At 45.4% G+C, this 13,936-nt stretch overlaps 1 protein-coding gene across 3 annotated transcripts in view; it reads right to left on the reverse strand.

The window, feature by feature from the left end:
* The window catches only part of LOC146184665 (nose resistant to fluoxetine protein 6-like), an 89,095-nt gene that overhangs the window by 22,535 nt on the left and 52,624 nt on the right, over positions 1 to 13,936 (reverse strand). For all 3 annotated transcript variants that reach the window (XM_084609440.1, XM_084609439.1, XM_084609441.1), the window contains exons 3-4: positions 4,522 to 4,721; positions 690 to 798 (exon numbers count right to left, since the gene is read on the reverse strand). In XM_084609440.1, coding sequence (XP_084465566.1) covers positions 690 to 798; positions 4,522 to 4,721 — 309 coding nt within the window. The remainder of the gene's footprint in view (positions 1 to 689; positions 799 to 4,521; positions 4,722 to 13,936) is intronic.

Here is a 13,936-nt window from a genome sequence, read left to right on the forward strand (position 1 = left end):
ATCCATGACAGCCACATAGACCGGGAAGTGAATGCTGCAGGTAGTGAGTCAGATATAGCTCTATGATGAAGTTTCGTGGATCATACTTGTGATATGGGTGCGGTATATATAGTTACATCTTCGCGTAGGGCACCGACGCGAAGACTGGAGGTTGACTTTGTTTTGTTTTGCTTTTTGATAATGTACCCTTTTTCTTTATTTTTTAACGAGTCGATTTCAAGAAAAGAACATTCATCAAAAACCTAGTTATGTGTATTGCTCGTATTACAACATACGCTCTCTCTCAGAACAAATTGAAGCTCTTGAACAGGTTCTTCTGAAGGGCACCGGTGTCCTACTCGCGATTAGCTCAATCAGTGGTTCTCCGCGCCTAGCTAAAGGTTTGCCGAGCTTGAGAAGCGCCCAGTTTCAAACTTTGAGATGTTATAGTCTTCCAGTTATTGAAAAGTACTAAGAGGAGCACGAATTTTTTCGACGTAGCTCAACCGGCAGATGATGCCAGAATGTGGTAATTCCTGACTGAAAAGCAACCGAAACAGAGTGCTCCCCCGAGTCTCTGTCTAAAGTTGCTTGAGAGCATGCGACCAAACCATTCAATCACTAAATCAGCTTCCACAGTCACACCACACCTACAGGTCGACGACTATCAACAATCGGAATCGCTGTGCGCTATAATCTCCGAGACTTACATTCGCCAGCCACCTCGGTGATTTCCGCTTCGCTGCAAGTAGACGGCACACAGAGCCCGAAGCGCAAGCTCTTGCCGTGAAGTTCCTTCCAGAGGTACTCCGGAAATCCCTGCGGGAGAATAGAAGAGTCGTATGTATTTCCTACGGGTCGAAAATAAACTCCGAAAAGAAGATGGTGTGCACGGGCTGCTATATACCGGGTGTTTGAGCGAACACTTTCAAAAATTTCTAAAAATAACAATTTCGCAATAGAAAAAAATATTTGCAAGAATAAACTAAACACGTTACCATGCAATGTGATTAATACTGCATTAACTGCTTAGCGGACCGACCGCCTAACCGCCTATGGTAATCACTGGGTTTGGGCGAATCCAATTCGTCATGCCTTTTATGGCAATCAACGTCCTGTCTATAAGCGAGTACGGGCTCGTACAGTACCCCCCCCCCCCTAAAAAAAAATGCATCGAAAAGGTTTTTATGGCGTTTTTGTGATTTATCCAAAGCACTGTACCATTTCTCGAAATAAAGATATCTCAATGTTTTCACCTTTTTAGAAAAAGATGTGGTTTGTTATGGGGCTACGCCATTACTATTGAATCCTGTCCTCCGGATTTCATTTTAAGCCAGCAAGGCTTGTTCAAGAGTCAAGTGGCACGTTTTCATCTGTAGGTCTAAGTTAAATTCACGCTCACGATCCAAACGGTTATCAGCACTCTGATAAACATATGCGCTGAATAGTATACGAAAATCATCGTAAAGGATAGTTATACTCGTGGGCGCTTATTGGCAGACCTGTATCCAGGGCCAAGCAGCACCAGAAACGTACTCCCAATCGCCTCAAGAAACAGAAGGAACGTACGGTTATTTTGGTTTATGAGAGCGAAATGAATATAAGAGACACTAAAAAATATATAAGAAGCAGGCGTACGGTGCAGGCAAGGAGAATCAAATGAACTATTGTGAAGATGACATAATAATCCTGCACTTGCGTCAACTGTTCACTTCAATGAGGTGGGTGGTAATAATCATCCTAAAGCATACAGTACGATCGGAGACAACATGAAACACACAGTGTTGTTCGTTTCGTGTTTGTTCTTTTGCATGCCTCGATCTGACCGCGCTCCACGATGGTCCTTCCAAACTAGCCGCCAAAATATCTTACTGAGACAGTATTGCAATACATTTTCTGTAAAAACTTGAGTTTCTGCCAGTTGAATCAGTGAAGCTTGTGCAAGGAGAGTTAAGGCTAAAGTGGAGAGCACTGCTTGTACACTCGAGTGAAGCATTCTCTCCTGTCACTCTTACGCCCACTAGACTTGATAAAAGCGTGCACAGTGATGATGCAACGTCCACATTTATCGCGTATAGCGTGAGGCGCTGACGTGGGCAGATATGAGTGCGTCCCGCGTGTATGGCCTCTCCTTATTCTTACTGAAGACCACTTCAGCAAACCGACAGTTAAACCGTCCAAATCGGGGCACACACATGAGGCCGAATAGCGTGCAATTTATTTTCTTTGATCCGATACAAACGCCTTCGATAGCTGAGTTATTTCGTGTTCAGTGCGGTGTCTTTGTGGTCTTGGTAAGGGATACGGGTAGCCTCGCATCTTTCGACACAAACGGTGCCACCTTGTCAGCTTGTTTCGCTTGTCAGTGCCTGTTCGTGGGTAGGGCAGCGTTGCCGTCCCTCGGTTTATTTTGGACTTTCTTCAAGATAAGAGAAGATAAAAATAATGCATGCGCTGAGCACCACGAAATTATCTGTAATAGGCAGTGATAATCGGAAGCCGGATTAAAGTAGCTCTACGATAAGATATACATAAAAAAGAGAACGGCTTATCATGCTAGAATTTCTATTTGTCTGCTTGTCTATAATTCCTATTGGGCAATGCTATTCGTGCCCAATCTGTTCCGTGACAAGAATGTTAGCCTTGTTCTAGAAGTAGAATAATTATAACCTTCTTCAAAGCGGAAAGGATCCGTCCAGCGTCTTAGGGAACAAGTATACATTCAAGTGGTTGTTCGGGTAAGACTATAATGACTGCATACTTAATTTCTCCTGTTCCTTGTCGCCGAATATCGGCTATACATAGAGCCAAATGCCAAGCGCCGCTAAACGTAAGTGGGTCAAGTCTGCGGCGGGGCAACGCAGCAAATATCTTTAGCCTACATGTGTGCGTGTGGGGAAGCCTTCTAAGTGAGCTACACCTTATGCTTGGAGCTACTGGGAGAAGCCAAATTGTTAGCGAGGAATAAGCGGCCTAAAATATAGTTCATTTATCTGTCCTCTCTGGCAAGACCAACCGACTGTCAAAACACGAACAAAAGCAGGTACGTTACAACTAGCCAGACATATTACCGATTGCTTGATCGTTCTTGTTGCTTCTAATTTTGTACTGTGACTAGCGCCATGAACCCTTCACGCAATATTTGAAAGTGGTGGCGCTGAAGTCCACTTTGTATAAGTACATAAATAAAAAAAAATAACAGCGCGTCTTCTTAGGACCGCCTGCATGTACCAAGACGAAAGCTGAATCGCGTGATGTGCCGCCGCGATGCCCGCTCCCCACGGTTTCTCTTGTGGCGCGTGCAACCACGTGATCTGTAGCGCTATGCTATGTGCATTATCTCTGTTTCTCAGACGGCGCCCTGTCTACGCATCGTCCTCATCTGACGGCTCCCACTGCGCTGCATCACGTGGTCTGTTCAGACGATTAAGGTATACAAATGGTGGTTTGTATACGTCAGTTCAAACCACTATCACAAACTAGCCTCCAATTTTACTAGCCGATGCACGTTAAATAGGAAGCGCAATGGTATGGCACCACCCGGCACACTGCATTAATAACGGTTCCCACACAATTTTGAATACGAAAGAGGGAGAATCTTGCGCCACATGGAGGTCCGTTAGTGATAGCGCCCACCTGCGCCATCTTTACGGGTACCGGCTCACGGGTTTTAAGAAGAACCTAGAATGTGAGCAAGAGATTCGGCCATGCCAACAGATGCGTTGTCATTCGGGGCATTCAGCGTATGCAGGAAAATGCGTCGAAAGCGCTTGTACGCAGGTGGCCTTTTCTGCTGTGGACCATTTCTGCAAAAGGTATAACCAGACAACAGGGCTTTCTTCTCAGCCGTACAATGGATTAAGCCGTTACGGCACCCCTAGAAACTACTATTTAAGGTAAGAATAGCCCTTGTCCTCTCCTTTCGAGACCAGCAGATGAACGGGTGCCATAAGTACCGCGCCAAAGGCCTAAGCGACAAACCATTCTCAATTGGCATACTTTTGGCGAAGATCGTGCGCGTCTGTTTGTGCTTAATTCCGCTAAAATATCACCACGGCAGTCAACTCCAATCGTTGGTGGCAAGAAAGTAGTTGGTTTGGTTGGTTGGTTTGTGGGGTTTAACGTCCCAAAGCAACTCAGGCTATGAGAGACGCCGTAGTTAAGGACTCCGGAAATTTCGACCACCTGGGGTTCTTTAACGTGCACCGACAACGCACAGCACACGGGGGTAAGAAAGTAGTTCATGAATTCCAACCGTAATATTCATGATAGTAGTTTTTTTTTTGTCTACAAAAGGCATGAAATGCGCACCAAGCTAACACTGGAAGAAAAAAATATCCCTGAAACAGTTTTATTCTCTCTCTCTCACAGAGAACGGCGAGCAGTCGACACGTAGGATAACAATAAAAGGTACCAACACGATTTTGCTGCATGAAATTTCTGACCGCCGGTTAAATATGAAAGCGGCTACTCTTGACAGCAGATGGAACTCATCCCACCTGCTACGACGTCTCAGCGGGAACTTGGGTGCGAGGCACTCACCTTGGGCGGCCGGAGCTGCGCATTGGCGAAGCTAACGGTGGACAGGCAGTAGCTGCTGGTGAATTGCGGCGCTTGTGAGGCGTTGACGATGGAAGTCCGGTGGCCCGGCTGTAGCGCTGCTATGCACTCCGAGAAGTACCCCAGGAACGTGAGGCCACCCGTCAGCACACCGCTCTCGGGCTTGGCCGTGCTGTCAAACACTGCGAGTTCGGTGCACCCGATTTAGTGCACTGCTGACACAAGCGATGCACATTTAGAAAACTGAGTGCCGTCATAGAGTAGGACGAGCAGTTGCGAATTCTATAGCATGTAGAATGCATTCATGAGCAGTTGCTGTTGGTGTGACGTGTATACATAAAGGTGAAAATTTAAAATGCATACGAAGCTGTATTTCGCGACCCGATTGCCTGGCTTTTTTTTCCACACACTGTTATTTTCGGTGTTGTTGTTGTTGCCTCCCTAACCCCCGTACCTCTGCTAATGTGTAACCGGTGAATTTTAAAGTGTGGAGAATCAAGAGCGAGACCTTTAACGCTATTCTTCGAGTTCATGTGATGTGAACGCGCTTAGGCATGTTGTTCGTTTTCCTCCATCTTCGCTATAGACGCCGCTTTGGCAATCGCCCGCACGTTGTCTGCACCGGTTGCCTAACCGTGCTATCGGTTTTAGCAGAACGAGCATGCTCCCTTACTGTGACAGCCACTCCGGCCGTCGGCAGATGTCGTTATCGTTGTACGCAAGCTCCGTTGCACTATTTTGCGTCCGCGGGATCGCTCCAGCGCAATCATTTCATTCCGTTTCCCTTCCCTTTTACTGCCACCTTCTCGAACACGGCGCACACCACTTGTTCGCTTGCGTCCTCCACTCGCCCGTGCTTTCTACGAAGTAGGAGGACGTTATCAAAATAGCTAGGAAGGGCGCGGAAAATCTCTCTATGAATGGACAAAATGGCAGATAGAAAATCAAAGAAAATGCGGTGTAAGTATAGATTTTAGGTTCGGATGGAGGACAAACTGGGGAAATAGAAAGCACGTAAACTGCCTTGGTCAGAGAAGACAAGCAAGTCTCTACGAAATAAGCGGCGCAGTTACTCATGCCTGGAAATTGTAGACAAGGGCATTTGTCTCAGATCATAATCTTTCACTATCAAAATCACATATCCGCATAGCTCCACTCGAGGGGCTCGTAGCGTTTGGCTATTATGCTTTTTTACTATCGTCAAAAACATTCCTCATTAGTTTTCTGTGTCACTATTAAGTACTCGATGCGAGAGAAAGACAAACTATAAAAGAAATATTTTCCTGTGCACCGAATGATTCTACCATCACCTTCAATGTTTCCATGACAGTTCCTTATATTACCCCACATTTACCTCACACTTAAAATTGATGGCCATGAAAGCTAGACTTATTTTCCCTCACCCTTGACATTCGCCAGCCTGTGCTCAAAAAGCCGTTAGAACTAAATAGCGCTCTGCGCCACTATATAAAAATAATGGAAAGTAGCTACGAAAAGCAAAGTGCGTTGTATAACTGTGGGTTAAGTTGGGAACAAAACAGTGATTTACTTCAGAACATTCCCCGGGCTGCTTTCATCTATGTGTGTGTGTGTGTGTGTGGTTTTTTTTTTTTTTTTTTTTCATTGTTTAGCCCCTATAATAGCCCTTTCGGATCGAAAAAGCCTCTTGCTCATAGCTTGTCGAATGCCTCTTATTGGCCAGAATCGCGCGGGCATCGGGGCATCGTAGGAGCCTAGCTGAGAAAAGGGGTGCCCTTGACAGTGAGCGCGAAAACTCGAGTCGAGAACCGCAGTTCTTTCGACGCAGCCACACTGAACGGGGATGATAAGTATCCAGGTAGCCAGCATATCTCGAAAGCACTTTTACACACGGTCCGCTCGCTCTCTTTCGGCAGCGACCAGGTTGCCACAGGAAGCTGTTTAGACTGGAGGGATAAGAGAAATGAAAGCGTTTACTCCAAGAAATCAGGGCAGCGAAACCGCGTCGGTGAAATTGAATACTCTAAGAAATAAAACCTGCACTAACCACGCGAGAAATACTGTGCCCATAAAATAGAGCGAGAGCAAGATTCGATCAGAACCGACACTCTGCCAACCACGACTTGGCCCTCTCTATTAAAATTTATTAAAATTTTAATATCCAAACCGTGCCTCTTAAGCCTGAAGTACTTTCACTCTCCAGGTAGCTCTGGCTTGCCTTCCATTCCTGGCAATCTGAGTGACCGAGTCTAACATCATTCTATATCGCTCGTCACTTGCAAGGTTGCGCTGAAACCGAAGTCGTAAACAAAAATTGACGCGCTAAGGGAGCGGCTCGCCTGACGCTACTAAATATGTTTTCATAGCCTCCCCCCCCCCCCCCCCCCCCCCCCCCCCCCCCCACTCCTTTTTTTGTTTGCGCCACGTGGTTCAGAAGCATCCTTACCGACTCAAGCTTCCTGTTTGTGTTTGCGAATTGGTACTTCAGAACTTGGGTTTTTTTTTTTTTTCAGAAAAATATCACATTACCAACTACTGAAATTCCAGGTCCTCGTGAGGACAATGGATAAAATTCCAAGTCCTGTACACGTCTATTCAAACCTATTAAAAAGGCACGTAATAATAAAGTCAGCGGGAATAGGGTGTTTTCATTTTTAAAGCATGATACAGCAAGTGAATATCGTAAAGTTCAAATAAACTCCTGTCTTTCCGGCAATAAGCATACATCGGTCATTGTGGCGGCCATATTTGGACTTATGACGGGTTCTCACGTTCTATGCATTCGTTTCTCACGTCCCAGAATGCCGACAAGACAGCGTCATGCGCCCTGGTCGCCATTTCAGTTGTGGTTCTCTTTCTATGCACCTTTTTCATTTCTTTTGTCACATCTCGCGGATACCGTGTTTGCAAGAACCGCAAAAGATGCAAAGGGGGGGGGGGGGGGGGGGGTCGAGTAAGCATGAAAGCGGGGCTAGCCGTCGGCGGGCCATGAGGCCGGTGAGGAGCCGCCATTCACGTGAACTGCCCCCTCGCACAGAGTTGTGCTTTCCCTTCCTTTCATAGCGCGTACTCCATTCATTCATTCCTGGGGTACCATTCCCACAGGAACTCCTGTTGACATGAGAAGTGGCGATTCGAAACCACCACGTCCTGAATGGGTCGGAACGCAGGTCCGTCGGAGGTCTTCGACCGACCCCTGACTGGCCCGTTTCGTGGAGTTCCCGCGTCACGCCCACCAAAGAAGTGGTCAGCCGCAGACAGATAGTCGGGAAAGAGGTATGAAAATAAAAAAAAAATAAGCAAGCCCGACGCAGGGAGTGACCCGGATAGCAATCTGCGCGGAATCTCCTTCAAAATAAGAAAGAAGAGGGCGAGACGAATGAAGAAAACCTTGACAAATGAATTTCCGCATTGGTTGTACGTGTCAGGAGTGAGGTGGCAGGCAGTCTTTTCCTTTTCATGGGTGGAGCAAGATTTTTTTTTTTTTCTTCACGCTGCTGTTTACTCTCTCGGTCAAAAAGGCGCCACGCCGTCGTGACGTGCTCCTCGAGCTCGGCGGGAAGAGGGGAGATACCAGGGGAGCAGGGTGGGCCCCCGACTACCGCGTAAACAAGGCAACCCGCGGCAAGTTCTTGTCCTTTTCCCCATTTCAGTTGACCCAGCTTAGCATGCGGCGGTGGCGGTTGGTGCAGTGATCGATGAACTTTGCCGGGAGCCCTTCGTCCATTCGCGCGACACAACCTTCCCCACCCCCGCTACAACTCCCTCCGGCGCTTTTATATCAGTTTTCTTCCTTTGCTCTCCGCTATCCTCAGGCGGCAGCGGTGGGGCTGCCCATGCAAACTGTCAACTGTTCCCGGATTTCTCAAAAGACGAAATGGAATTCGAGAAGAGTGGCTGCGAGCAACCGCTGAGGACCTCGGATAACGTCTGCCTCAATGTTTCCGATATTGATGTAGCTATCGAAACTTCCTAGCCTGACCCCCAATTTCAGGACAAAAACAAGACTAGGCAAACAAATAGAAAACCTTGTTTCGTCCTCAACCCCTCTCCTGCAGCCCTACAGTGCATACTTCGGGAATCTGACATACAGAACGTTCCACAAGTGCCCCTCGTGGCCAGGAGAAATAACGGCGAACACATTCTCAAACGGCGGGCGAAAGAAAACCACATGCTGCAGTCAAATTGCACATAATCGTTGCTTTATCATTCTCATGCGCAAGGGCAAAAACCTAACGTGCGAACCCAGAGCAGCTCCTGAATCTATCAAGGTGTTACAAGGACAACACGGTATACCACGGCTACTAAGACTGGACAGGTCCGCTGCGGTAACCACGGATACCTGACGACCCCACGTTCACTTCCGAAATGCTATAGCGTATACGTTTCATTGCTTTTCCATTTTTCATTGCGATTTTCATTGCTTTTGTCATGCAAACCAAAATAATTTTTTTTACTGATAACAGTGAGACCATCACCCGCACAAAGTACAGCGAAATAATTACTTTTACAACTTGGCAAAAAGTTTGTATACTCCATACTGGCTTCGGTCACATTTCAAACCGAAATGGGTAGATTCTTTACTTGTATGTGCTCTATTTCCGTGCGTGACTTATAAGAACGGAAGCTGCTCCACGTGCTTAGCTTGTCGCCAAGCGGTTTATACCGGGTGCTTCAGCGAACATGTTTAAAATTTTCCAAATAAGAAGTTCGTAATCGAAAACATATTTGCAGTAACAAACTTCAAATCTAATTGACTACAGTTTAGCGCGAAACTCTTCGATTTATACATGTTTATAACTAAAGCTTTATAGTTACCTTTTTAATTAACGCGTTTCAGTAATTACTGCCAATGGGAGATTCGAAACCGTGAACAAGATGACGTGCCATCCGTTTTTGAAACGAATAAATGCTCATTTTATAAAGACCCGCAGCACAAGAAAACCTGGCTTTTTTTTTTTCTTTTTTTTCCCGCACGACACCGAATGCGCAACTGAGTGCATTGGACGCTCAGTAAGCTCGGTGTTGAAGGGATGACGCGTTGCACTGACTTCGGCGCCAAATTCGAACTTCTAGATCCATATACTGTATTGTGCAAGTTTCGGTTTCTTGTGGGAAAAACAAAACAAACAAAAACGCCGGAATTCTCCCGTTTCAGGGTTTCAGCAAATTATATTGTGTTGCCTCGGATCCGATATGACATCGCCTGGCCCACGACTGCGTTAATAAAAAAATAATAATGAATTTCAGTTAATTAGCTGTATGATTAGAAAAGTTCGGCAGCACATTGCTTCTGCCACGGCTGAGAGTTTGTTCCTAGAAATATATATATATATATATATATATATATATATATATATATATATATATATATATATATATATATATATATTTAATTCGAACTCCTAATGTTTAGTAAGTTTTGACATTTTTCGTTGAAATGCCAAGATATGTGATAGATGTCAGTGCTTATTATTCGCGCCTTGATTTGAATGGCCCATGCGGCATTTTGGGCGGCGACACAAATGCAAGCACTGCACATTACTCTGCTCTTGCCGTTCTCAAACTAGTGTTTCCGTGGGCACGATAGAACGGTTCTAAAGAGAGAACCTGCTCCGTGATCTCACAGTTCCGTGTCAGGAAAGAGTGACACGTTTGTCCGATTTACTTGGTTAAACTGAGTGCGACATATTTGCACTAGCACAGTCACATCACATAACTTTGTATATCTTCGTTAACATAAATGATTGCGCTGTTGGGAATAAATCGGGGTTAAATTTAGAGAGATCAATTTAATTTATGCGGAGGAAGTGTGGAAGCATAAGCCTTTCCACTCCGCTTAAAAAGTAATGAGGAGCACAGTAAATATTTTCGTTATATCCAAGTATTTCGTTATACACGTATTATTCGTTATAGCCGTGTCTTTCTCTCTCACACCTTTCTCGTAAGAGGGTAAAAGAGAGATATTCCTCTCTATTTTCCCACCTGTCAAGCATGGCAAGTATTTTTCGTTAATTAACTCCTTTGAGGGGGCTCCTTTTGCCCCGAGGCTTTATCCTCAGACAGGGCGGCTTTTTCACTAACAAAGCACTTAGTGCTAGCGGACTAAAGCACGCAGTGCAAGATAAAGGCAAAAAAAAATAGACGCCAGAGGGCTTTGCCACAGCGCAACACGACAACGCAGTGGAGCCTGGAATACGGCGCTAGTGAAATTTTACCGAAAAGGACACAGTCCCTCATGAAGAGGCACCGGGAGCGGTGGCTCAGTGGCTATGTCATTCGTTTCACAGCCAAGGTTCCAGGACGCCAGTCCTGGCCACTGTGACCGCATTTCGACCACACCCAAATGCTGAAACCTCTTGCGCTGACCAATGACAGGGCACATTGAAAGCGGGGATCGAAATTACGCGATTAACTCCGAGCCGTTCACTACACACCGTCTCCCATAGCTCCCGTGCAGGTTTGGGACGTGACTAGGAAGCTGATAGGGATCCGAGGTTCTCATGGCAAATTGCTGCTTTCCCTAAAAACAAGGCCTCTGTTATCTAACTAAAAATCGTCAAAAACTAAATTGAGGTGTCCCGTCCGAGCGGGCCCTTAGCAGAAAATTTTGTTGGATCCCTGTAGTTGTATTTTTGTGCATTTTACATTTTGCACAATGAACAAAGCTTTCAAAATTTGAAGAGAAAAGGTGCAGAGGCGCGAAGTTTTTTTTGCTTTTATTGATCTCTGAGCTTAGCCTACATTACCGTCCAGTCCTCTCGTAACCTCTGGTCAGAAAACCAGCAGCATTGTTTAGCTAACAAGCAGCAAACTATAACATCAATTCTGTAAGTAGGTGGAACTGGCGCGAGACGGACGTGGGATGGAGTAACAGTACAGCAAGAAAACTGGCAGATACTGAACGCAGGGAAATTAGCATATCGCCGGGAGAGGGGAGGGATTGACTTAGTAACATAATTCTAGCGATAGGAATATATACCGCTAAATTCATTCTAAAAAGACAGAAATCATTGCAAAGCAATTTGGTATTAACTTGTAACATTTTATATTAACCGGCACGAATTATAACACGCCATACATGCACAAACAAAAAAAAACAATCTGGTTAGTTTGCAACATTTTCTTGTTCGGGTTTTTTTCTAGCGTAGTATAATTATATATATATATATATATATATATATATATATATATATATATATATATATATATATATATATATATATATATATATATATATATATATATATATATATATATATATATATGCGCATATATATATATGCGAGAGGTACGGGGATCGATACCCCGCACCTCCACCAAGTGAAAGGGGTTTTTTACTGTGCTTTAACAGGGATAATAGCCCTGTCGAAGTTTCGCGGCGAACCACACAAGAACACAGCCAGTCTGTCTCCACAAGCGAGCACGAGCAGCGCAGCGGCACTTCGTCGTCCTTATCCTCGTCTTCGTGATATTCTCACCTACTTAATCCTCGTCTTCGTATATCCTCGTGTAGTTCACTACAATATATATATATATATATATATATATATATATATATATATATATATATATATATATATATATATATATATATATATATATATATATATATATTCTCTTTTGCTTGTGCATGTATATCATGTCATAATTCATGCCGGTTTACCTGTCACGAGCCAGTGTAATATTGTATGAACAGTATGTATTAGCATTTGCAACTCTCATCCACCGTTTTGCCGCCAAAGTTAGCGGCAGATTGTGCATGGCCATGTCAAACTATCCTAATAGCTTTTACTTTGGCCATCCTGCCACCATTGCGGTAGGAAAATAAACGTATCACTTATCATCATCATCAGTTCACGCTCCGTATAAAAATTGCCTGAAATTCTTCGCTGCTGTGATTTCAGATACATTTTACCGAGTCTTTAGTGGCGCTATTCACGTAAAGAGCCTTTACGCCGATGCACTAACTCAACGGTCAAATATAAATCACAAGCATGCTGCGTCTTTAAGCAGCCACTCTCCGCGTGTTGCCTGCGAAGCAATGCTGATGGCTGTCGCCTAAAAACGACAGGATTTTTCCCAGAAAATTGGCCGGAGTTCTCCTTATGTGCGCCAGGTTGTTCCAGGATGTGGTTTCCCAGCGCCTGCAGCAAGAAAACCGCGTTCACTCGCAACCTAACTAGTGCAACAGCGGCGGTGACGTGCTCACAGCCTGTGATTACGAAGTGGTTAGGGCTGCACGCGAGGCAACTATAGACACGCGCGTGTTGCAAGCTACGACCGCTGTTAAAGTGGCAAGCTTCCAAGAAGCGCCACTCTCAATACACGCAAAGGACCCCCGTTGTTACAAAGAACACCGAAAGGTCATATAGGGCGACGCGTTGAAAGTGCACCTCCATGGCGCCCAGCATTTTGTGTGCGCTTCGCAATGCACACGACTATCGAGATGTTGAAACGATCGAATGAATGCCGATTCTCTTGAGCAACTGAGCGGGGCACGTGGCTGCTCTACAAACGTCTTAAAATTTGCGCGGAAAGTGCTGTATACAGGCCAGGAATAGGGCCCTGTTCGTGCTCACCTTAGCAGCTTTTCAGACACGTTCTAGGTATGCCTGGAGACAGTCCGGGCGAAAACGTTTTCAGGAAAATACCAAACAAAACTGCAAGATGCGTTGCCATGAAGCTGGCGCGTTGATTTCGGTGGGCGCACTGAATACTTACGAATAACTAATCGATTAGGAATAATACCGCAATGGCATGTTCTGAAATGAAGAGCCACTAGATGCTTGCCGCATAAGCGGTAGCACAGTTGACATTTTTCCCACGCAGTGGAGAAATGTCCAAAAACGCAGGTTACATTCGGTCTTCCCTCTTGGGAGAGAGAGAAAATCACGTGTTGGAAGACTGTGGAAGAAATTCATAAATTGCAAGGGACTTGATCAATGCGCTCACTTGGCGTTTGGTACTTCTACCCTGCATTCGGTTTCAAAAGTGCATATGCTAAATTTTTATTTTATGAAGCGCAACTGCGGCATGAAAAGTAGGAGCCGGAGCAATAAACTTTACATGGAAATTATCTATTGAACCGTGGCAGGGCTCCTAAACGTCCAGGAGCCCTCTGGCATCCGCATCGCCGGGGTGATCAGTCATCATTGGTTCATCAGGTCGACGGAAAGCAGAGCGTCCTCCCAGGAAGAGCGAGATGGATTCAGGATGGCTCCAACTACCCCCGTGGCGGGCAGGCCCAATGACAGCCTCTGAGGCCTAAAAGATAGAGCGTTTTGTCCGGTATAAGGGCGGTTGTATTCAGTTGACTGGAGTTGCTTCCGCACTGCGCTCTCGTGTGTGTCGAGGGAGTGGTGTTGCAGTGGCTTAAAGGGCTCAACGATCAAGAGCGCTAGCCTAAAGCTGAAAA

This window comes from Amblyomma maculatum, chromosome 7, assembly GCF_055883805.1.
Source record: "Amblyomma maculatum isolate TAMU_Amacu chromosome 7, ASM5588380v1, whole genome shotgun sequence".
NCBI classification, from domain to species: Eukaryota; Metazoa; Arthropoda; class Arachnida; order Ixodida; family Ixodidae; genus Amblyomma; species Amblyomma maculatum.